Below are 22787 nucleotides of genomic sequence, written 5' to 3'. Positions count from 1 at the left end.
TCAAGTGGGCCTTAGAAGGCATCATTACGAACAAAGCTAGTGAAGGTGATGGAATTCCAGTGGAACTGTTTCAAATCCTGAAAGATGATGCTGTGAAAGTGCTGCGCTCAATATGCCAGTAAATTTGGAAAACTCAGCAGTGGCCACAGGACTGGAAAATGTCAGTTTTCATTCCCATCCCAAAGAAAGGCAATGCCAAAGAATGCTCAAACTACTGCACAATTGCACTCATCTCACACGCTAGTAAAGTGATGCTTAAAATTCTCCAAGCCAGACTTCAGCAGTACGTGAACCGTGAACTTCCAGATGTTCAAGCTTGTTTTAGAAAAGTCAGAGGAACCAGAGATCAAATTGCCAACATCCGCTGGATCATGGAAAAAGCAAGAGAGTTCCAGAAAAACATCTATTTCTGCTTTATTGCCAAAGCCTTTGACTGTGTGGATCACAGTAAACTGTGGAAAATTTGAGAGAGATGGGAATACCAGACCACCTGACCTGCCTCTTGAGAAACCTGTATGCAGGTCAGGAAGCAACAGTTAGAACTGGACATGGAACAACAGACTGGTTCCAAATTGGGAAAGGAGTACGTCAAGGCTGTATATTGTCATCCTGCTTATTTAACTTCTATGCAGAGTACGTCATGAGAAACACTGGGCTGGAGGAAGCACAAGCTGGAATCAAGATTGCCGGGAGAAATATCAATAACCTCAGATATGCAGATGATACCACCCTTATGGCGGAAAGTGAAGAGGAACTAAAGAGCCGCTTGATGAAAGTGAAAGAGGAGAGTGAAAAAGTAGGCTTAAAGCTCAACATTCAGAAAACTAAGATCATGGCATCTGGTCCCATCACTTCATGGGAAATAGATGGGGAAACAGTGGAAACAGTGGCTGACTTTATTTTTCTGGGCTCCAAATCACTGCAGATGGTGATTGCAGCCATGAAATTAAAAGATGCTTACTCCTTGAAAGGCAAGTTATGACCAATCTAAACAGCATATTCAAAAGCAGAGACATTACTTTGCCAACAAAGGTCCGTCTAGTCAAGGCTGTGGTTTTTCCAGTGGTCATGTATGGATGTGAGAGTTGGACTATAAAGGAAGCTGAGTGCCGAAGAACTGATGCTTTTGAACTGTAATGTTGGAGTAGACTCTTGAGAGTCCCTTGGACTGCAAGGAGATCCAACCAGTCCATCCTAAAGGAGATCAGTCCTGAGTGTTCATTGGAAGGACTGATGCTGAAGCTGAAACTCCAATACTTTGGCCACCTGATGCAAAGCGCTGACTCATTTGAAAAGACCCTGAGGCTGTAAAGATTGAGGGCAGGAGGAGAAGGGGACAACAGAGGATGAGATGGTTGGATATCATCACTGACTCGATGGACATGGGTTTGGGTGGATTCCAAGAGTTGGTGATGGAGAGAGAGGCTTGGCGTGCTGCCGTTCATGGGGTCGCAAAGAGTCGGACATGACTGAGCAGCTGAACTGTGCCTCAGCCCAAACACATTAAATCAGAATCTCTGGGAGGTAGTGTCAAAGCATGGGTATCTTTTTTTTTTAAGTTCTCTGGGTGATTCTAGAATGTAGCAGGGTTGGGACCCTCTGCATAGAGGTAGAGAAGTAGAAACACTGACAAGTGAAATACCTCCAAACAGCTTCCTGTTCTCTCTGTGCTCTGAGTCTCAGTGAATCTGATTGTTGTGCCTAATGGGAAGAGAAAAATGCTGTTGATTCAGTGGATTTGACGTTTGGCTTTAAGTTTTGGCTTTAGCTTCTGTTATACACTTTCAAAGTGGTCGGTGTTTGTAGCCTCACTAAAGTAATTTGGGGCCAAAGTAAGTTTTCCTCCCTAGTTTTTCCTGAAATCTCATCACACTGATGCAACTTTGAATAGCAGCTACAGTGCAGTAAAATCTTGAGTATCTTTTCGGAAACTCAGGAAATACAAAATGTCAGTGAGGTTGCTTATTGGGGAAATGCTTACATTGGGGGCATTGATCAACTCTTGTGGAAATGACAGCTCCTGCCCCTGCCCCCTCAGAATGAGTCCATCTGAGTTCCCCAGACTGGTGAGGACCCCCATCATTCAGGACTGCAGAAAGAGCCAGGCTCAGGGCATCCCCAGGGCCCTGGGGGTTGCCAGCCGTGTCTGGCAGGTTGGAAAGTCCAAGGAATCAATGATGTGGGTTCCAGCTCCCAATCAGCAGCTTCCCAGCTGTGCAGCCTTGGACAGCTTACTTAATTTTGCTGATCCTGTTTTAGCAGAGCTCCTGCCACAAGATCAGTGCTTATCTATGGCAATTCTATCTTCTGTCCCCAAGCTTAAGTCAGAAGTCATGTGGTCCCAGTGCCTTTCCAGATTGAAAAACTTTAGCCTCCCCCCCTCCCCCCCACTGACTTGCTGTGATGCTCACATGCTCAGGCTCTCTGCAGGGCAGCCACCACCACCCCCGCCACCCCCGGCCAAGATAAAGGGATGTGGTGTCCTGAAGAGGAGCAGGAAGGAGGCCCTTTGGGGAAGTGGCTGCAGATGGCAGCCCGGGCAGCCGGCATGGGTCTGTGTGATGCAGAGCCGCCCCGCAGGGCTCTGAGCTCTCCCTTCTGTGCCAGTGTCTGTCATCGCTTCCAGAGCCTGCAGGTTCTGTTCCACATCAGAGAGGGTGGCAGAGAGGGAGGTGATGCACTGAGAGATTCTGGGCTGCTGACTGCAGCTCTGGAGGTGGAAGCCTGCCTTCAAATGTTGGGTTTCTGCTGGTCTCCAGGGCTCTCTTCTCTCGGTTTCCATCAGAGCTTCAGCCTGGTAGCAGCAGTAGAACAGCTGTGCTATGTTTGCTTTACAAATCAGGGATTTGAGGTGAAGGTATTTCCTTTTAGTAGGGCTTGGTGGTGACATTCAGGCACTCTGAAAAAAAAAAAATTTTTTTTTTTTAATATTTAGGGATGAACTTGCTCCTTTCAAGTGGAATGAACATACTTCTAAGCAAAATCACACTTACCAATATCCCACTATCTTTCTCTGTCTGTAACCACACAGCAGATGGGGCCTGAGGGCAACACTGGAGCCTTAAGGTGTCTTTATGTGTGTTTACAGGGGAAGCGCAGCGAGGTTTCTGAGGCTACTGGTGATTAAGCAAGCCCTCTGGCGGGTGTGCGCGTGTCACCCATGGTGTTGCTGTGCAGCCGGCTGCAGGAGAGGACAGGCGATGACAGAACTAACTCTTCCACCCGCTGCATCCCCAGCCTCCATGGACTGGAGTGACCTGTTTCACTCGATGAATCTGGACCTGGGGTTCTCGATCAGCACTGTCGACATGTAGGGCCAGGGTGTCTCTTGTTGTGAGGCTGTCCCGTGTGCCTCGTACATGTTTAGCAGCATCTCTGGCCTCTAGCTTTCAGCTTCCCATAGCATTTCTTCATCCTGTGACACCCAGAGATGTCTCTAGGCATTGCCAGATCTCTGGGGCAGATCTACCTTCTTTGGGAAAAAGCACTGATGTCAACATAAAGAGTGTCTTGGCAGAAACATTAATTAGGATGTCATTTGAGGACATCCCAGTCTGACTATTTGTGACCCCATGGACTATACAGTCCATGGATTTCTCCAGGCCAGAATACTGGAGTGAGTAGCCATTCCCCTCTCTAGGGGGTCTTCCCAACCCAGGGATCGAACCCAGGTCTCTTGCATTGCAGGCAGATTCTTTACCAGCTGAGCCACCAGGGAAGCCCAAGAATACTGGAGTGGGTAGCCTATCTCTTCTCCAGGGGATTTTCCTGATCCAGAAATCGAAGTGGGGTCTCCTGCATTACAGGTGGGTTTTTTTTACCAACTGAGCTACCAGGGAGACCCCTCTGACCTCAGGATCCCAGCCCCATCTTGTAGTTATTGCTTTCCTTTTGCCAAATGCTTTCCCTCAACATTATTGCATGCCATTTTATAGCCAAATTACAAAACAAAACCCCTAAACTGTGTATCTACAAAGGGAAGATTGGAGTCAAACTGTGGGAGTTATACCCCTAGCATGAACAAAAGCACAGGGATTGGGACATGATAACTGCTTAATTGATGTTTATCACCTGCAGCAACATCTTTGTAAAACACAGGTCTAAAGTTTAAACTCAAAGTGTATCAAGCAGAACAGCAGTGTTTATTTCGCATCTACCAAGGGCTCAGATTGAATTGCACTTTGTTTATTTATTTCTGACTGTGCTGGGCCTTCCCTGCTGCACGGCCTTTGCTCTAGTTGTGGAGAGTGGGCTGCTCTGCGGTCACGATGCATGGGCTTCTCATTGCAGTGGCTTCTCTTGTGGCAGAGCATGGGCTCTAGGTATGCGGGAGCCAGTAGTCGCTGCACATGGGCTCAGCAGTTGTGGCTCTGGGGCTCCAGCATGCAGGCTGAATACTTGTGGTGCACAGGCTTAGTTGCTCTGTAGGATGTGGAATCATCCCCGATCAGGGATAGAACCTGTGTCTCCTGCATTGGCAGGCGAATTTTTTACCACTGAGTCACCAGGGAAGCCCTTGAAAGTTAGTGTTATTCCTCTGACAAATCATAGTGAAGCAATGGATGCTTGAAGTGATTTTCGAGAAATAACAGTTCCCCCCAATTTGAACATCAAAACTTGTTTGCGTGTAGTTGTTTGGAAATGCTCAATTATATGTGCTGATTTTAGCTTTACTATAAGAATATAAAAGCCCAGACAATCTCCAGTAAGAGAACCTGGAGAAAAGAAGAAAATGTCAGAGCTAACAGACTGATCTCTAAATACAAGAAAGCCAGGTATTTTTAGCGTTTTATCTTTATGTATTCAGAAATAATTGCATTGGCATATTGCTTAAGAGATTTGCCATACTACACAAGCCAGTTTTGAAATATTTATATGATAACCTGACATGAAACCAGCTCAGCAGGATGCCAGCCATGTAGTTGATTCACTCGTAATTGAGTGGATATTGTTGAATGTACCATTCTTAACATAGTCCAGAGTAGGCGGAAATTTCTGCTTATGTGAACTTTATCAACCTTTGCAAACTAAACAGAGTGGAAATGAATGATAGTGTAATAAGATCTATTTTTAAATTCAGCTGCCAAGTTAACAAGGCTTATTTGGCTTTATTTTCTACATAACCTTTTTAATTCAGAATTAATTCAGTAGAAAGGATTTGTTGAGCCCCGTGTTGATTAAGCATTTGTTGAGTAGTTACTGTGAGTAATACCTGAATCATAGCATCCCAAGATGTTAAAACAATTCTGAGTATTTGAGGAAAAAAAAGTTTCTGTTTTTTTCTGTGCTTCATCATAAGTCCCTGTGTTTGTAAGCAGAAGGCTGAGCGAGGTCTCTTGTTTCCTGCTTATTTGATTACCTGGGGAAGCTATGAAAACTTCTGATTCCTAATTTCTATCTTGTAGATTCTGATTTAGCAAGTCTTAGGAATGGTATTTTTTTTTTTTAGTTTTTTATTTTTTAAATTTTAAAATCTTTAATTCTTACATGCATTCCCAAACATGAACCCCCCTCCCACCTCCCTCCCCATAACATCTTTCTGGGTCATCCCCATGCACCAGCCCCAAGCATGCTGCATCCTGCGTCAGACATAGACTGGCAATTCAATTCACATGATAGTATACATGTTAGAATGTCATTCTCCCAAATCATCCCACCCTCTCCCTCTCCCTCTGAGTCCAAAAGTCCGTTGTACACATCTGTGTCTCTTTCCCTGTCTTGCATACAGGGTTGTCATTGCCATCTTCCTAAATTCCATATATATGTGTTAGTATACTGTATTGGTGTTTTTCTTTCTGGCTTACTTCACTCTGTATAATCGGCTCCAGTTTCATCCATCTCATCAGAACTGATTCAAATGAATTCTTTTTAATGGCTGAGTAATACTCCATTGTGTATATGTACCACAGCTTTCTTATCCATTCATCTGCTGATGGACATCTAGGTTGTTTCCATGTCCTGGCTATTATAAACAGTGCTGCGATGAACATTGGGGTACATGTGTCTCTTTCAATTCTGGTTTCCTTGGTGTGTATGCCCAGCAGTGGGATTGCTGGGTCATAAGGTAGTTCTATTTGCAATTTTTTAAGGAATCTCCACACTGTTCTCCATAGTGGCTGTACTAGTTTGCATTCCCACCAACAGTGTAGGAGGGTTCCCTTTTCTCCACACCCTCTCCAGCATTTATTGCTTGCAGATTTTTGGATCGCAGCCATTCTGACTGGTGTGAAGTGGTACCTCATTGTGGTTTTGATTTGCATTTCTCTAATAATGAGTGATGTTGAGCATCTTTTCATGTGTTTGTTAGCCATCCGTATGTCTTCTTTGGAGAAATGTCTATTTAGTTCTTTGGCCCATTTTTTGATTGGGTCGTTTATTTTTCTGGAATTGAGCTGCAGAAGTTGCTTGTATATTTTTGAGATTAGTTGTTTGTCAGTTGCTTCATTTGCTATTATTTTCTCCCATTCAGAAGGCTGTCTTTTCACCTTGCTTATAGTTTCCTTTGTTGTGCAGAAGCTTTTAATTTTAATTAGATCCCATTTGTTTATTTTTGCTTTTATTTCCAGAATTCTGGGAGGTGGATCATAGAGGATCCTGCTGTGATTTATGTCTGAGAGTGTTTTGCCTATGTTCTCCTCTAGGAGTTTTATAGTTTCTGATCTTACATTTAGATCTTTAATCCATTTTGAGTTTATTTTTGTGTGCAGTGTTAGAAAGTGATCTAGTTTCATTCTTTTACAAGTGGTTGACCAGTTTTCCCAGCACCACTTGTTAAAGAGATTGTCTTTACTCCATTGTATATTCTTGCCTCCTTTGTCAAAGATAAGGTGTCCATATGTGTGTGGATTTATCTCTGGGCTTTCTATTTTGTTCCATTGATCTATATGCCTGTCTTTGTGCCAGTACCATACTGTCTTGATGACTGTGGCTTTGTAGTAGAGCCTGAAGTCAGGCAAGTTGATTCCTCCAGTTCCATTCTTCTTTCTCAAGATTGCTTTGGCAATTCGAGGTTTTTGTATTTCCATACAAATCTTGAAATTATTTGTTCTAGTTCTGTGAAAAATGTGGCTGGTAGCTTGATAGGGATTGCATTGAATTTGTAAATTGCTTTGGGTAGTATACTCATTTTCACTATATTGATTCTTCCGATCCATGAACATGGTATATTTCTCCATCTATTAGTGTCCTCTTTGATTTCTTTCATCAGTGTTTTATAGTTTTCTATATATAGGTCTTTAGTTTCTTTAGGTAGATATATTCCTAAGTATTTTATTCTTTTCGTTGCAATGGTGAATGGAATTGTTTCCTTAATTTCTTTTTCTACTTTCTCATTATTCGTGTATAGGAATGCAAGGGATTTCTGTGTGTTGATTTTATATCCTGCAACTTTACTATATTCATTGATTAGCTCTAGTAATTTTCTGGTGGAGTCTTTAGGGTTTTCCATGTAGAGGAACATGTCATCTGCAAACAGTGAGAGTTTTACTTCTTCTTTTCCAATTTGGATTCCTTTTATTTCTTTTTCTGCTCTGATTGCTGTGGCCAAAACTTCCAGAACTATGTTGAATAGTAGCGGTGAAAGTGGACACCCTTGTCTTGTTCCTGACTTTAGGGGAAATGCTTTCAATTTTTCACCATTGAGGATAATGTTTGCTGTGGGTTTGTCATAGATAGCTTTTATTATGTTGAGGTATGTTCCTTCTATTCCTGCTTTCTGGAGAGCCCTCTATATGCTGCTTACAAGAGACCCACCTCAAAACAAGGGACACATACAGACTGAAAGTGAAGGGCTGGAAAAAGATACACCAGGCAAATAGAGACCAAAAGAAAGCGGGAGTGGCAATACTCATATCCGATAAAATAGACTTTAAAACAAAGGCTGTGAAAAGAGACAAAGAAGGCCACTACATAATGATCAAAGGAACAATCCAAGAAGAAGATATAACAATTATAAATATATATGCACCCAATATAGGAGCACCACAATATGTAAGACAAATGCTAACAAGTATGAAAGGGGAAATCAACAATAACACAATAATAGTGGGAGACTTTAATACCCCACTCACACCTATGGACAGATCAACTAAACAGAAAATTAACAAAGAAACGCAAACTTTAAATGATACATTAGATCAGTTAGACCTAATTGATATCTATAGGACATTTCACCCCAAAACAATGAATTTCACCTTTTTTTCAAGTGCTCATGGAACCTTCTCCAGGATAGATCACATCCTGGGCCATAAATCTAAACTTGATAAATTCAAAAAAATCGAAATCATTCCAAGCATCTTTTCTGACCATAATGCATTAAGATTAGATCTCAATTACAGGAGAAAAACTATTAAAAATTCCAACATATGGAGGTTGAATAACACACTTCTGAATAACCAACAAATCACAGAAGAAATCAAAAAGAAATCAAAATATGCATAGAAACTAATGAAAATGAAAACACAACAACCCAAAACCTGTGGGACACTATAAAAGCAGTGCTAAGAGGAAAGTTCATAGCAATACAGGCATACCTCAAGAAACAAGAAAAAGCCAAATAAATAACCTAACTCTACAACTAAAGCAACTAGAAAAGGAAGAGTTGGAGAACCCCAGAGTTAGTAGAAGGAAAGAAATCTTAAAAATTAGGGCAGAAATAAATGCAAAAGAAACAAAAGAGACCATAGCAAAAATCAACAAAGCCAAAAGCTGGTTCTTTGAAAGGATAAATAAAATTGACAAACCATTAGCCAGACTCATCAAGAAGCAGAGAGAAAAATCAAATCAATAAAATTAGAAATGAAAATGGAGAGATCACAACAGACAACACAGAAATACAAAGGATCATAAGAGACTACTATCAGCAGTTGTATGCCAATAAAATGGACAACGTGGAAGAAATGGACAAATTCTTAGAAAAGTACAATTTTCCAAAACTGAACCAGGAAGAAATAGAAAATCTTAACAGACCCATCACAAGCACGGAAATTGATACTGTAATCAGAAATCTTCCAGCAAACAAAAGCCCAGGTCCAGACGGCTTCACAGCTGAATTCTACCAAAAATTTCTAGAAGAGCTAACACCTATCCTCCTCAAACTCTTCCAGAAAATTGCAGAGGAAGGTAAACTTCCAAACTCATTCTATGAGGCCACCATCACCCTAATACCAAAACCTGACAAAGATGTCACAAAAAAAGAAAACTACAGGCCAATATCACTGATGAACATAGATGCAAAAATCCTCAACAAAATTCTAGCAATCAGAATCCAACAACACATTAAAAAGATCATACACCATGACCAAGTGGGCTTTATCCCAGGGATGCAAGGATTCTTCAATATCCGCAAATCAATCAATGTAATTCACCACATTAACAAATTGAAAAATAAAAACCATATGATTATCTCAATAGATGCAGAGAAGGCCTTTGACAAAATTCAACATCCATTTATGATAAAAACTCTCCAGAAAGCAGGAATGGTATTTTTAACTCTCTCGCTTCTCCTTGCTCCCCAGGATCAGGCAGCTTCCAATGATCAGGCAGCTTGGGAGGAGGGGGAGGTGTCACTGAATTTGGTTTCTTTGGAAAATGCTATCACTGCATACCTATACTACCTTTTTATCTGTTTTCTTAACCATAGCCTTTTCTAACGGAAAAGCTTATATGCAAACTTTGAGCAGGAAAAATCACTGATCTTAGTCCTCTGATTCTACTAAACTAATTTTGAATGCCTAAGGTTAATTTTTTAAATTTGAGATAATTGCACATTCACGTACAATTGTAAGAAACATTGCAGAGATCCCATATATCTGTTATCGAGTTTGTCATTGGTAATTGTCTGGCTAAACTTGATATGATATCACAACCAAAATATTAACATTGACCAGTGAGGATACAGCACCTTTCCATCGGCCCAGACACACTCATGTCTTAGTCCATTCGGACTGCTCTAACAAAATGCCATAAACTGAGTGGCCTGTCCACAATGGATTTGTTTCTCATGGTTCAGGAGGCTGAGAGTCCAAGACTAATGTGCGAGCATGGCTGCCTTCTGATGGTCCTCTTCCTGGTTCAGAGCTAGCACCTTCTCAAACAATCCCATGTGCCGGAAGGGGTGAGGGACCCCTCTGGAGCCTCTCTCGTAAGGGTGCTAATCCCATTCTTGAGGGCTTTGCTCTCATGACCTAAGTAACTCCCAAAGGTCCTCCCACTTTTTAATACCATCATTTTGGGGAGTTAGTATTTCACTATGTGAACCTTGTGGGGACCAAGACATTCAAACCATAGCACATCACCTTGCCCTTCTGTAGTCACACCTGATTCCCTTCCACACACAGCCTGCTACCCCAGCCATAACTGTTGACAACCAATAGGCTGTTCTCCATATCTGTGATTCTGTCACTTCATAAATATTGTCTAAGTGAAGACATGTAGTTTATAATCTTTGGGGATTGTCTTTTCACGCCATGTAATCCTCCAGACGGGCTTCCCTGGTGGCTCAGCTGGTAAAGAATCTGCCTGCAGTGGGGGAGACCTGAGTTTGATCCCTGGGTTGGGAAGATCCCCTGGAGGAGGGCATGGTGACCTACTCCAGTATGCCTGGCTGTATAATCCCCATGGACAGAGGAGTCTGGTGGGCTACAGTCCATGGGGTCGAAGAGTCTGACGTGACTGAGCGACTAAGCACTCACACACAGGATCCTCCAGAGATTCATCTAGTTTGTTGCACGTATCAATGGTTCATTCATTTTTGTTGCCAAGTAGTATTCCCTGGTATGGAAGTGGTGAAGTTTAAACATACACCTGTTTAAAGACATCTGGCTTTTCTACTTTGGGGCTATTACCAATAAAATAGCTGTGAACATTCATGTATAAGTTACTGTATAGATATAAGTTTTTGTTTCTTTGGAATGAATGTCCAGGAGTGCAGTTGGGTCATAATGATAGCTGCATGTTTTAATTAAAAAAAAAAAAAAAAAGTTGCCAAACCATATTATAGAGTTTCAGTGCCATTTAAAATTCCCACCGTTGATTTATGTGATCCAGTTTCCCTATTTGGCTATTTCCCTAGCCAGCATTTGGTGTTATCATTATTTTTTTGTTTGAGCTATTCTGATAGAAATACAGTGATATCTCACTGTAGTCTTACTTTGCATTTGATTGATGACTGGTAATGTTGAATATCTTTTTCTGTGCTTATTTGCCGTCTGTATATCCTCTTGAAAGGAATGTGTATTCTGCTATTGTCGAATGGAGTGTTCTATAAATGCTGATTACATTTGTTGGTTGATGATGATGAAATGAAGTTCATATTTTATGGCAGGACAAGAAAAAAATGAGATGTAAAATTTCTTTCAGCCCATTTGGGCCTCCCAGAGCCCTCCCCTATAGTATGTATTCTGCTTCTGCATTAACTAGACCTGTTTAGGAAACAACATTCTTTCTCATTCTAGTAAGAAGTTACCGTGATCACGACTTGCTTTGTATGACTTGTTTCTTACCTGCAGATCTGGGTTGTGTAAACGGTTGATATGTCATTTGATGAATAACTGTTTGTCTGCAAAACTTGTGGAACTGTGCCTTGACCTCTAACAGGCCCAACAGTCCTCAAGAGCTTTTTGAAAGACTGTCTCCTGGGTAATAGTCCCCAGGTCTTCAATAAAAATGTTCATTGTTTGCTGGGATCAACTGTTGATTAATTTTTCATCATTAGTGGTTTTGTTGAATTCTTCTCTGTCCTTATGGGTTTCTGTTGTTCTATCAGTTGCTGCGGGAGAGGTGTTGAAATCTCCGACTCGGATGATGTATTTGTCTATTTCTTCTTCCAGTCCTTGTCGGTTTTTGTTTCACATGTCTTACAGCTCTGGTGTTTGAATGTGATACACATTCAAGATTGCTGTGTCTTGGGGACTTCCCTGGTGGTCCAGTGGTTAAGACTGCATGCTTTTAATGCAGGGGGCGCGGGTTCATCCCTGGCTGGGAAACTGGGATCCCACACGCCACAAGACTGCTGTGTCCTGCTATGAGATTACCCTTTTATCTTTATGCCCCTCTCTGTCTCTAGTAATCTTTTCTGAAGTTTACTCTATCTGATGCTTTCACATCATATTTTTGATCCTCTGATTTGGGTTTTATAATAGAGACTTTTTTGTCCTTCTTTTTTAGGAATATATCATTCGGGTACAAAGAGGAATTTCCGCAGAAAATAGCTGGCAGGTAAGCTTTTTTTTTTTGTCACAGGAAAAATATTTAAACAAAATTCTGGCAGGAAATCATCTAAAAATCTACAAAAACTAAAACACACATAAATATACATTGTATTTCTTTTATAAAACTTTAGATCTAAGACATCTCTTACAAAAGGCTTTCTGTTCTCAGTTGTTTGGTTTAATTCATGTATGATGTTACCACAGAGATTAGGAATGTGTTCCCCAGTTGGACACAGAGTAAGCAGAGTAGGCAACTGACTTGTTTTGTTCCTCCTGTTGAATAATTCAAGCCTCCTCCCCTGAAGCCATGGTGTGGGTAGGGCAGGTTAGTAGTCAGTCCACCAGCTTGAAAGATGAGATCATGCCCTAGACATCATGCAGTTCGGATGTTGCATTTCATGGACTCTTAAGTCTAGTCATGGGCAGTTTCTAGGGCTAGGTCCTGCACTGACCACGGGCGATGTCTGTTTACAGCTCCAAGGCCTGCTTTCCTGATGGTTGGCCTCAGAGAAAGAGAACTTACTATATAGATCTAGAGGTCCTTTCCATCCCAGTTGACTTGCAGAGAGTGGCTGAATTCTATACAGGAGCCATTTCTTTCCTGTTGTAGTAATTATAATGACTTCTGTGTTCCATCTTCCAAAAATCTTACCTTGTCCTTCACAGCCCAGCTTGAACCTTACCTCTCACCTTAAGCAGTCTTTGACCTCAAAGGCCCGTACTTAGTCTTGTATTTGCCTGAAAATTCTAACTACTTTTAGTTGGAATAATTATAACATCACAGACTTGATGGACATGAGTTTGAACAAGCTCCTGGAGTTGGTGATGGACAGGGAAACCTGGTGTGCTACAGTCCATGGGATTGCAAAGAGTCAGACACGACTGAGCGACTGAACTGAACTGAACGTTTATTGTTAGGCACTGGCTCAAGCATGTTAATTCACTTAGCCCATTAAAGCCAGTTCTGTGCCATCACATTAGCCCCATTTTACATTCAAAAGTCAAGTTTTAGCTAGTCCAAGATCACACTGAAGTCCATGACGGAACAAGGTTAGAATTCAAGTATTCTCTATGCCACCTTTTGCTCCCTTGCAATTATTAGGTATGGCCCCATGTTTAACTTTTTGATATATATGTATGCCAAGCAGGCCCAAGGACAGTGTCCTACCAGAAAAATCAACCTTATATGTTAGTCTTGTAAATCCAGTGCTTTGGAGGCTGGGGAATCCTTAATAAAAATGTAGATACTTAACCTCCTGAATTTGTTTCCCTTTGGGTGGGTGGGGTCCTCAATGATCTCCAAGTAGTTCTGCACACTAATATTTGAGAATAATCAATAAACATTAGAAAAACTATTTGAAAGCCAGATAGCTTCCTTCCCCTCTGACTGAAGAGCTAGTGTAATTTGCTGTGGCATAATCAGTGGCACCAGTATAACTAAGAGAAAAGGCGTGGACAGTGGGTGTGGACTGTTGCCAGGAGGGGAGTTGGTGAAGGGTGGTGCTGGCAGGTGCATCCAGCCTCTAAACTGCTGTGATCTCAGAGAGCGGCAGCGTTATTCAGGGCAAAGATGGAAGAGCTTCAAAACTGTCTACATCCATTTACTTTGTTTTCATGTTCAGTTAAACTTTTTTTTTTTTTTTGGTAAATTATTAACTCATCTTTCTAGTTAACTAGGTGCCTAGGTAATTGGAAAAAAAAAAATTAAAGGGCTATTCACCCTCAAAACATCATCCTTCTCTCTTACCTCTTGGCATCTTGTGAATTTGGCTGGCATTAACCAGTTTCCCACGGCCCAGCCAACTCTGGGACACTGCTCGGTCTGCTTTCTGGGGCTGCCAAGTTAAACAAGTTAGGCTCCAGGTATAAGCCCTGCTACCCTTGGTGCAAGTGTCTTGACTCTAGAACGCCAATAAGTATTAAATAAGGAAATGAAAACTGATGGTTTGTGCTGAATCAAAACACCACTGTTTTCTTTCTTACAGATTGTTAGGAGATACAGTGACTTTGATTTGCTGAACAACAGCTTGCAGGTAATTATTCTAAAACACCAATGACACATTTATTGCAGGGGGTATCTTAGAAATGGGTTGGAAATGGCAACATCAGGATCAAGAAGTTATCAGATTTCCCTAGCAAAGGAGATAAGCTTGTACTTCAAACAGATGATGTGTGACTCTAAAAATAGACTTGGGGAATAAATGCCATTTATAATAGTCACCATACAGCCGGCCACCTTTGTGCCAGACTGCGTCCTTACCGCAGTCATGGGATGCTGTGTGTTATCTCCTTTTCACAGGTTAGAAATGCCTAGATGGATTAATAGAATTGTTCACTGAGAGCGGGGACTCTCAGACTCTCTTAAACTAGGCCACATAGTCAGCAGTACAGATCAGCACTCAGCAGTAACTAGAGACGCAGCCTTTTTCAGCATTACCTTTTTTCTCTTAAATATGTATTTCCAAATCCCTTTGGTTAAATGTTTGTAACTTGGTGGCCATAGTGGAAAGAGGGCTGAGCTGGAAACACATCTGGCTCTGCTACTGCTGCAGGGTCCTAGGGAAGCGTGGCCCCCTAGGGGTTGGCAGCATTGCCACGCCCCACCTGGCAGACTGGCCTTCAAGCGCCAGGATTATTGAAGCCCACTGGGGCTTCCCTGGTGGCTAAGGCCATGATTCAGGAAAGAATCTGCCTGTAATGCAGGAGACCTGGGTTCCATGCCTGGGTTGGGAAGTTCCCCTGGGAAGGAAGTGGCGACTCACTCCAGTATCCTTGCTTGGAGAATTCCATCAACAGAGGAGCCTGGTGGGCTACAGTCCATGGGGTCGCAAAGAGTCAGACACGACTGAGGGACTAACAGTTCTCTGTCACTTTCATTGGGCCTTTATTGTATCTCAACTTTGAATGGTGGCATAAATCCTTGAACCAGCATGCTTAGCTCACGACCAGCTCACCTGGGAGGTGCACTGTCTCATCACTGATTCTGAGTGATCTCCGATCCTATCCACAGAGGGCAGGAGGATGGAGGGCTGGGAGGGAATGTCATGCTGCCTGTCCATCAAAAGGCCATTTTTTACTGAGCAGCCTTTGGAAAAAGAGCATTTGTAGAGTCCAGACTTTCACATTATTTGCAACACTGCTGAATGCCATGTTCTCCATCCAGCAAAACTGGCCTGAGTATCTGCAGACCTTTATGTCATTGACATATGGTCTTGCTTCACACATGGTGTCTGTCTCCATTTTAATTGTAGTGTGACCAGTTTAAATATCCAGATAGAATATCAACAGAGATCAGATTCTCAGAGATGGCTTTAATTGGTTTCACTTGTGGATTTTAAGAGCATAGTCTTTCCACTCAGACAAAAACTGGGTGTCTGATGACTATTGTAGGTGAGCCACTGACTGACATGCTGTTTATTCCTGCATTGGGTCTTCCCCACAAGGCTCTCCAGACATTTCCATGTGCTCAAAGTGGCATGAACATCTGGGAGCTAATGTTGGGCCTACTATGTGCTTTCATCTTTATGCACAAGTGAACCCTTGCCTGATTTTAAAAGAAAGGGTCGTGATTTTGTACAGTGCTATTCAGCCAGGGCTGAGTAAGAATCATGAGAGAGATACTTCTGAAATGGAAACTGCCTGGGCCTAGACCCCAAGAATACAGGGTGGGAAGGAAAGTCTTATCTCCTGCTTGTTCTTGCTTTGGGGATATAAAGTTGAATCTCCATGACTATTCAGTTATGGCCTTATTTAATAGAATAGAAATTTATTTTTACATCAGTGTAATTTTCCCTTTTAAAATGGGCACTTTCAATGTGCATCTTATTTCAAATGCAAATATCCACGTGTATTGATGTTGGCTTGTGTTGGGCAGGATATGGCCAGACAGCACTTCAGTGGGAGGTTTTCCTGGATCCAAGTAAACAGACAGAAGAAAGTACATACAACTTTTTGGCAGTAAAATAATTTCAAAACAACCTCCATAAAACAGACCCAAAAGACTCCAAAACCACAAAATAAAACTGTGACTATGAATTTCAGTTTCTGATTACCCTTCTGACAGATAAATGAGTTCCTGCTGAAGGAAGAGAAATATAATACACATATGCAGGGTTGTTTGAATCCAATAGAAAAAATATCTAAGTGAAATAAAGCAGTGTGTAAAAGTATCCATGCAATATAATAATTACATGAAATGTTTAGGAAAAATGATTGGGAGGAAGTTTGCCAGAATGTTAACAATGGGGACCTCCAGGTGGCAGGATTATGGGTTCTGTTGTTTTTTTTTCCCCCCTGGTTCTTTGTACCATTCTGTACTTTCCAAGTTCAGTACAAATAAACACGTGCAAGTTATATAAGTGGAAAAACAGAAGAAGAGCTGTATTTTCCCAATTTTTTGTAGCGAATATATCTTGTGATAACAGTGAAGAGAAACCACTACCTTATTTTAAAGGCACCATCAAATCAATGACCATACAGGGAGATAGAATGAGACACGGGAAAAGACAGCAGCAGGAGCTACAGTGATGAGAACTGTAGGGGACCCTCAGGCTTGAGACGGGGACCCAGCCTCTGCCTGGGCTCTGGTACTTCCTCTCTGTCCTCACTGTCTCCATATGAAGCTAAAAGGCTGAACCAGATGACTTCGCAGATCTCTTATAGCACAAATGTTTTGTGATTTGGTTTCACTGCCCATTTTTCACATGGGAGAGACTCTACTGAACACTGAGGGGAAATGGGGACAAATTAGGGTCTGATGAGCACTTAGCGCTCCTTGGAATACTTGCTGGAATGGAGTTCAAGGCAATTTGCAGATTATTAACGGAAGTGGGACATCAGCTGATTCAGAGGTAGAAGATTTTTTCCTCCAGACAAAAAAAACTAGTTTTCTGGAAACTGATAGAGTTTGCCATGGAGTTTAGAAGTTTTTGCTGGGCTAGCATGGGTCAGGTTACGGGCTCGAGACCCCGCTTTGGCTGTCAATCCCACTTTGCTTTGTCACTCTGCAGGTGTTACAAGTAGAGGAACTCTGGGGACTTCTCTGCTGGCTTTACTGTTCTCTTTCCTTTATACAGGGAACTCAAGAATGGAATCCAAAGGGCACTTTAAAAAGGGAACAGTTTTTAAAAAAAAAGTCATATGAGGTGCCTTTGCTTGAAGTCGTCCCTGTGGAGGTGTCTAGGAAGTCAGTGGCTGAGGGCCTTCATCATATGTGTGCTAGTATTCTCTTGCCCTCCTTTCTAACAAGTCACAGGAGTTCTAAACTTTATATTCTGTGATGGGTAAGCATTTGAGAAGTTCTGGGAGAAGCTGAAAGAGAAAGTGAACTTCTCTTGAATGCTAGCCTCCTGTCAAAGGCAAGATTTTAAAATCACACACACACTGCAAAGTTTCAACACCTGAAGAAAAATTTCTCCTGAGAACCCAAACCGGGGCAGAAAAGCACCTGCCATGTGCCTAGCAGACTGACATGGCAGAGACACTCTACTCTCAGCTGTTGGCAAAGAATTCTTTGTGTCACCTGATGATTTGGAAGAGCTGATGAGGTATCTGGGCAGAGCAGTCCATTTCAGTTCAGTTCAGTTCAGTTCAGTCACTCAGTTGTGTCTGACTCTTTGTGACCCCATGGACTGCAGCACGCCAGGCTTCCCTGTCCATCACCAGCTCCTGGAGCTTGCTCAAACTCATGTCCATCGAGTCGGTGATGCCATCCAACTATCTCATCCTCTGTCGTCCCCTTCTTCTCCTGCTTTCAATCTTTCCCAGCATCAGGGTCTTTTCCAGTGAGTCAGTTCTTCACATCAGGTGGCCAGAGTATTGGAGCTTTAGCTTCAGCATCAGTCCTTCCAATGAATATTGAGGACTGATTTCCTTTAGGATGGACTGGTTGGATCTTCTTGCAGTCGAAGGGACTCTCAAGACTCCAACACCTCAGTTCAAAAGCATCAATTATTTGGTGCTCAGCTTTCTTTATAGTCCGGCTCATACATGACTACTGGAAAAACCATAGCTTTGACTAGACGGACCTTTGTTGGCAGAGTAATGTCTCTGCTTTTTAATATGCTGTCTAGTTTACCTAAAGAGAAATGATGCTTGACTTAAAAAAAAAATAATTTATAATAATTTTTTTTAAAGCTTGGAGGTCACCAAGTTTGAAACAGATAGCTTATCTAATTCATTCTGACATCCCCACTGTGAGTGAAAAATAGCCCTAACTGGGGTTTAAATCTGATCTTGTCAGATGTGACTTTCCATTCTGAGTGACCTGGGCTTCAGCTGAGTCTGCTCTTGAGTGAGTAGTGCAGGCAGATGTGCTGATATTGGCTGGTGGTATATATATATATATATTTTAATCCTTATTGTATATATGATAACTCTGATGAGCAAAAGTGTTTTTCTTTTTTTAATTGAAAAATAATAAATAAGATACTTTAACATTTCATAGTATAGAATTAAAAATTGATTGACCAACCCACTCCCAGAAGTAGCTACTCTAAAGCAGGTAGAGTAAGTCCTTTTAGACATTTTTCGTGTATATGTAACTGTATGCCTGGGCTTACACGTAGGTGCACACCGACACGCAGATGAGATTATATCCTGCAACTTATTAAAAGAGTTTTTAAAAGAAATAAATCAATTATATTTTCAGTAACACATTACCATTGATTCCAGTGCTCCTGAACAAAAATAGTAATAAAACAATTGACTTGGATGTGTACCAGATGAGTGATGTGCTTGCTTCATAACTTTGCTTTTCTATTTAGTTAATAAAGAAACTGCTGTTCCATAAAGCGTAATTGTATGAGAGAGGAAAACAGCCTGAAATTGAGTGTCTTATCTGGCAGTGAATTTGGCCATGGTTGAAAATTCACTTTGTGCTCTAACATATTTTCATAAGTGTGTTGTAGAAACAGGCAGTTCAGAATTATCAGCCTACCTTTTCATCTTGCCTAATTCAAGTTCAAGGCCTAATTCAAGTTCAAGGTTCAAACTTGCCTAATTGCCAAGTTCAAGATCTTCATTGTTTGAAAAAATGGGGGGAAGCAGGCTCAGTTAGGTTTGCTCACATGGATGATTTAGATGACATGCTTCTCTGAATTCAAGATGCCTTTCTGTTTTAGACCTTGCCCTAGATGAGTACACATGCCACTTGGACCACTCTAAGCACAAGGGTAGACTAGTACTGCTCATTGAAAGCAGTGTTTTGCTCATTAAATTATGACACCAATCTGATACTTTGTTTTTTAAGTTTAAAAAATAGAATCAAAGTTTTAAATGATCTGGAAAATGATGTAGATTGCACACCTGCATTTACTTTTCCTTTCTCCCCAAGCCACTCTAAAACAGCAGTAAATTTGATCTTGTGTATGTACACACACACACACACACACACACACACCCCTTCAAGGACAAATAGGAGAGGAGAAAATTATAACAAAAACATTAAAAACTAAAAATCCAGTGGATGAGAGCTAACTAATTAAGCAGATATGGGAAGGCGGAATTACGAGATGGCAGTAAGGGTGGATAAACCCACTGGGTCCCGATTGACAGCACCAAGTGCTACCTCCAACGTGGGGTGAGGTCAAGCTAAAATCAGGAGTTGAAAGTATGTTTAAGTAGTTGGATCCCCACAGCTCCCCATCTGAGCAACTTATGCCTGCTCTTCTCCAGTGGAGAAACTGGGTTTTTTGCCTCTGGAGAGAGTTGAACATTCTTTGGACTGGAGAATGCAGGCACAGTTGGAGATATTTACATAATAAAGAGGAGACCTGTCCAAATAAAGACATTTTTTATTAACGTGCAAGGTTTCAAACAATTCTCCTTTTCTAGGAAGCTGACAGAGGGTATCTCGACCAAAAGTGAGGGGATTATCTAAGATAAAGGCAGGCATGGATATAGAAATGGGGTTTAGCAGGAGAAAGGGCAGAGGCTTCTCTAACATGGTGGTGAAGGGAGGTCCTGGGACGCAAGTCTTGTGGCAGGTCTAGGGACCACCTGTCCTGCTTGGAATAGGTTGCTGGGTTCTGGAAAGTGCTCTTCAAGATGACATTGTTTCATCTTTGTATCTCAGCGTGTTCAAGAAAGGCTTAGATGGAGAGTTTGTAGTTGAAGAGAAAACTAGAAAAAAAAATGTTAGTTGACAGAAAGTAGTAGTAAGCATGCTCTTTGACTCAGTTGTGAGTATATTTTACCTAATGTAAGCATGCATGCTGCACTTATTTAAGTGATGGTATCATGCTGTTGGAAGAATTAGGTTTAGAATGTGTGTGGATGAGATCAGGTCGTGAAAGAGAACTTAACCCTCATCTCCAGTAACGAGAAACTTGCAGATAATGCCTAAAAGTGAAAAATCGAGGCATAACAATGTAAACCATCACTTCTTCCAAAAGATCAGCTGAAAGAGTTGAATGTGGCCCCCTTTGGGGAGTGGGGAATGGATATGTCACCTTTCGGCTGGGGTGGTGGGGAGCGAGCATCATGGGACTGCCAGTGGTAATAAACAAAAGTATTTGACTCTCGGAAAATATGTTTATGTGTAAATTTCATTTAAAAAATTAAGTCTTAAAGTGCTACACTTAGTAAAGTATTTTATCAGTTCTAAGATGTACAGGTTTTCACAGTTTTACAATACGACTGATTAGGATGTATCCTGAAATGTTTTAGACCTAACGAAACCTGTTGGCTCAGGGATTCTGCTATTCTGTCTTATTTGGGGATGACATGAGTATAATACTTTTCTTTTTTCTTTTTAATTAAAGATTGCAGGCCTAAGTCTACCTCTTCCTCCCAAAAAATTGATTGGTAACATGGATCGTGAATTTATAGCTGAGAGGCAGAAAGGTCTTCAGAACTATCTCAACGTTATCACCACAAATCATATCTTGTCTAACTGTGAGCTGGTTAAGAAGTTTCTAGATCCAAACAACTATTCTGCAAACTACACTGGTAAGTAGAGGAATCTATCAGCTACATTCCTGGGATAAAAGAGGCACTTTTCTTTGCCGGAGATAATATATGTGGGACAAACTCTCCTTCCAGATGGGGAGATGTGTTCTAGGGCATTCAGTTCAGTTCAGTTCAGTCCCTCAGTCATGTCTGACTCTTTGTGACCCCATGAATTGCAGCACGCCAGGCCTCCCTGTCCATCACCAACTCCCGGAGTTCACTCAAACTCATGTCCATCAAGTCGGTGATGCCATCCCGCCATCCCTCTGTCATCCCCTTCTCCTCCTGCCCCTAATCCCTGCCAGCATTTCTTTTCCAATGAGTCAACTCTTCGCATGAGGTGGCCAGAGTACTGGAGTTTCAGCTTCAGCATCAGTCCTTCCAAAGAACACCCAGGACCCATCTCCTTCAGAATGGACTGGTTGGATCTCCTTGCAGTCCAAGGGACTCTCAAGAGTCTTCTCCAACACCACAGTTCAAAAGCATCAATTCTTTGGCGCTCAGCTTTCTTCACGGTCCAACTCTAGGGCATTATTCATCTGCCAGTACTTACCTGATTGTAATTTACTGTAGATATCTAAGAAGAACATATTTTTAAACTGGAAGATAATTGCTTTATAATGTTATGTTAATTTCTGCTGTACCATAAAGTGAATCAGCTGTATGTACACATATATCCCCTCCCTCCTCAGCTACTGACCGCCACCCCCAGCCCACCCTCTAAGCTGCCATGGAGCACTGAGCTGAGCCTGGTATATTTTACTGCGGTTTTCCACTACCTATCTGTGTCACGTGTGGTAGTGCATATGTGTCAGTCCCAATCTCCCGATTCATCCCACCCTCTCCTCTCCCCACTGTCCACATATGCCTTCTCTATGTCTGCATCTCTGTCCTGCCTTTGAAACAGGTTCATCTGTACCATTTTTCTAGACACACTTATATGTGTTAACAGATATTTATTTTTCTCTTTCTGACTTACTTCCCTTGGTGTGACACACTCTAGGTCCATCCATGTCTCTATAAGACAAAAATTAGTTCTAAAATATTTTTAATGCTTGTTTAGAAAAATACGGAAGAGAACTTGTCTGTGTACAAAGTCTTGTCATTATTATCTTGCCTGACAAAACTGAGAGTAAATAGTCCACAGTGATCTGTACAGTAATGTCAGTTTGATTTATATTTGCCTGTTTTTGTGTTTACAATATATATTATGCCTGGCTCTTTTGGGAATTACTTTAAACACAATAGTGATTCAGAAGGGGCCTTTCTGTGTCTTCCCAGTTGCTTGCTGAAACCTGCTGTGTGCAAAGCCTGGGGAGCAGGTGGTCCCTTTCCAAACCTTCCCTGGACAGAGCAGCAGCCAGGGGCCTGAGTGGGAAAGGGTGCCAGTCACACACACGGCCAGCAGCAGTTCTGTAAGCCCATTGTCAGCAGAATGAGTGATTAAATGTTTAATACACTCTGGCATGGTCTTGAACAGGCCAATAGAAGCTGTTGTAAAACCAAACCAGTGACTAGAATTCAGCCAATTTGTTAAAGCTAAACCATGCTGAGAGTGTAAGTGGAACACTGGGTATCATTAATAAGCTGATTTCCTTGCTAAGAGAATAGACTGTTTAGAGGCTACAT

General features: G+C 41.7%; 1 protein-coding gene across 13 annotated transcripts in view; it reads left to right on the top strand.

Annotated features, from left to right (window-relative positions):
• Window positions 1-22787, top strand: part of PXK (PX domain containing serine/threonine kinase like) — an 86281-nt gene that overhangs the window by 19323 nt on the left and 44171 nt on the right. For 12 of the 13 annotated variants that reach the window (XM_042236000.1, XM_015102348.3, XM_015102347.3 and 9 more), the window contains 3 exons: window positions 12166-12216; window positions 14195-14242; window positions 20972-21158. In XM_042236000.1, coding sequence (XP_042091934.1) covers window positions 12166-12216; window positions 14195-14242; window positions 20972-21158 — 286 coding nt within the window. Of the gene's footprint in view, window positions 1-3687; window positions 3807-12165; window positions 12217-14194; window positions 14243-20971; window positions 21159-22787 lie in introns of all 13 variants that reach the window. The other variant, XM_060402286.1, reaches the window with a different exon arrangement.

Source organism: Ovis aries, chromosome 19, assembly GCF_016772045.2.
Source record: "Ovis aries strain OAR_USU_Benz2616 breed Rambouillet chromosome 19, ARS-UI_Ramb_v3.0, whole genome shotgun sequence".
Taxonomy (NCBI): Eukaryota; Metazoa; Chordata; class Mammalia; order Artiodactyla; family Bovidae; genus Ovis; species Ovis aries.
This window is presented reverse-complemented; position numbering and strand designations above follow the sequence as displayed.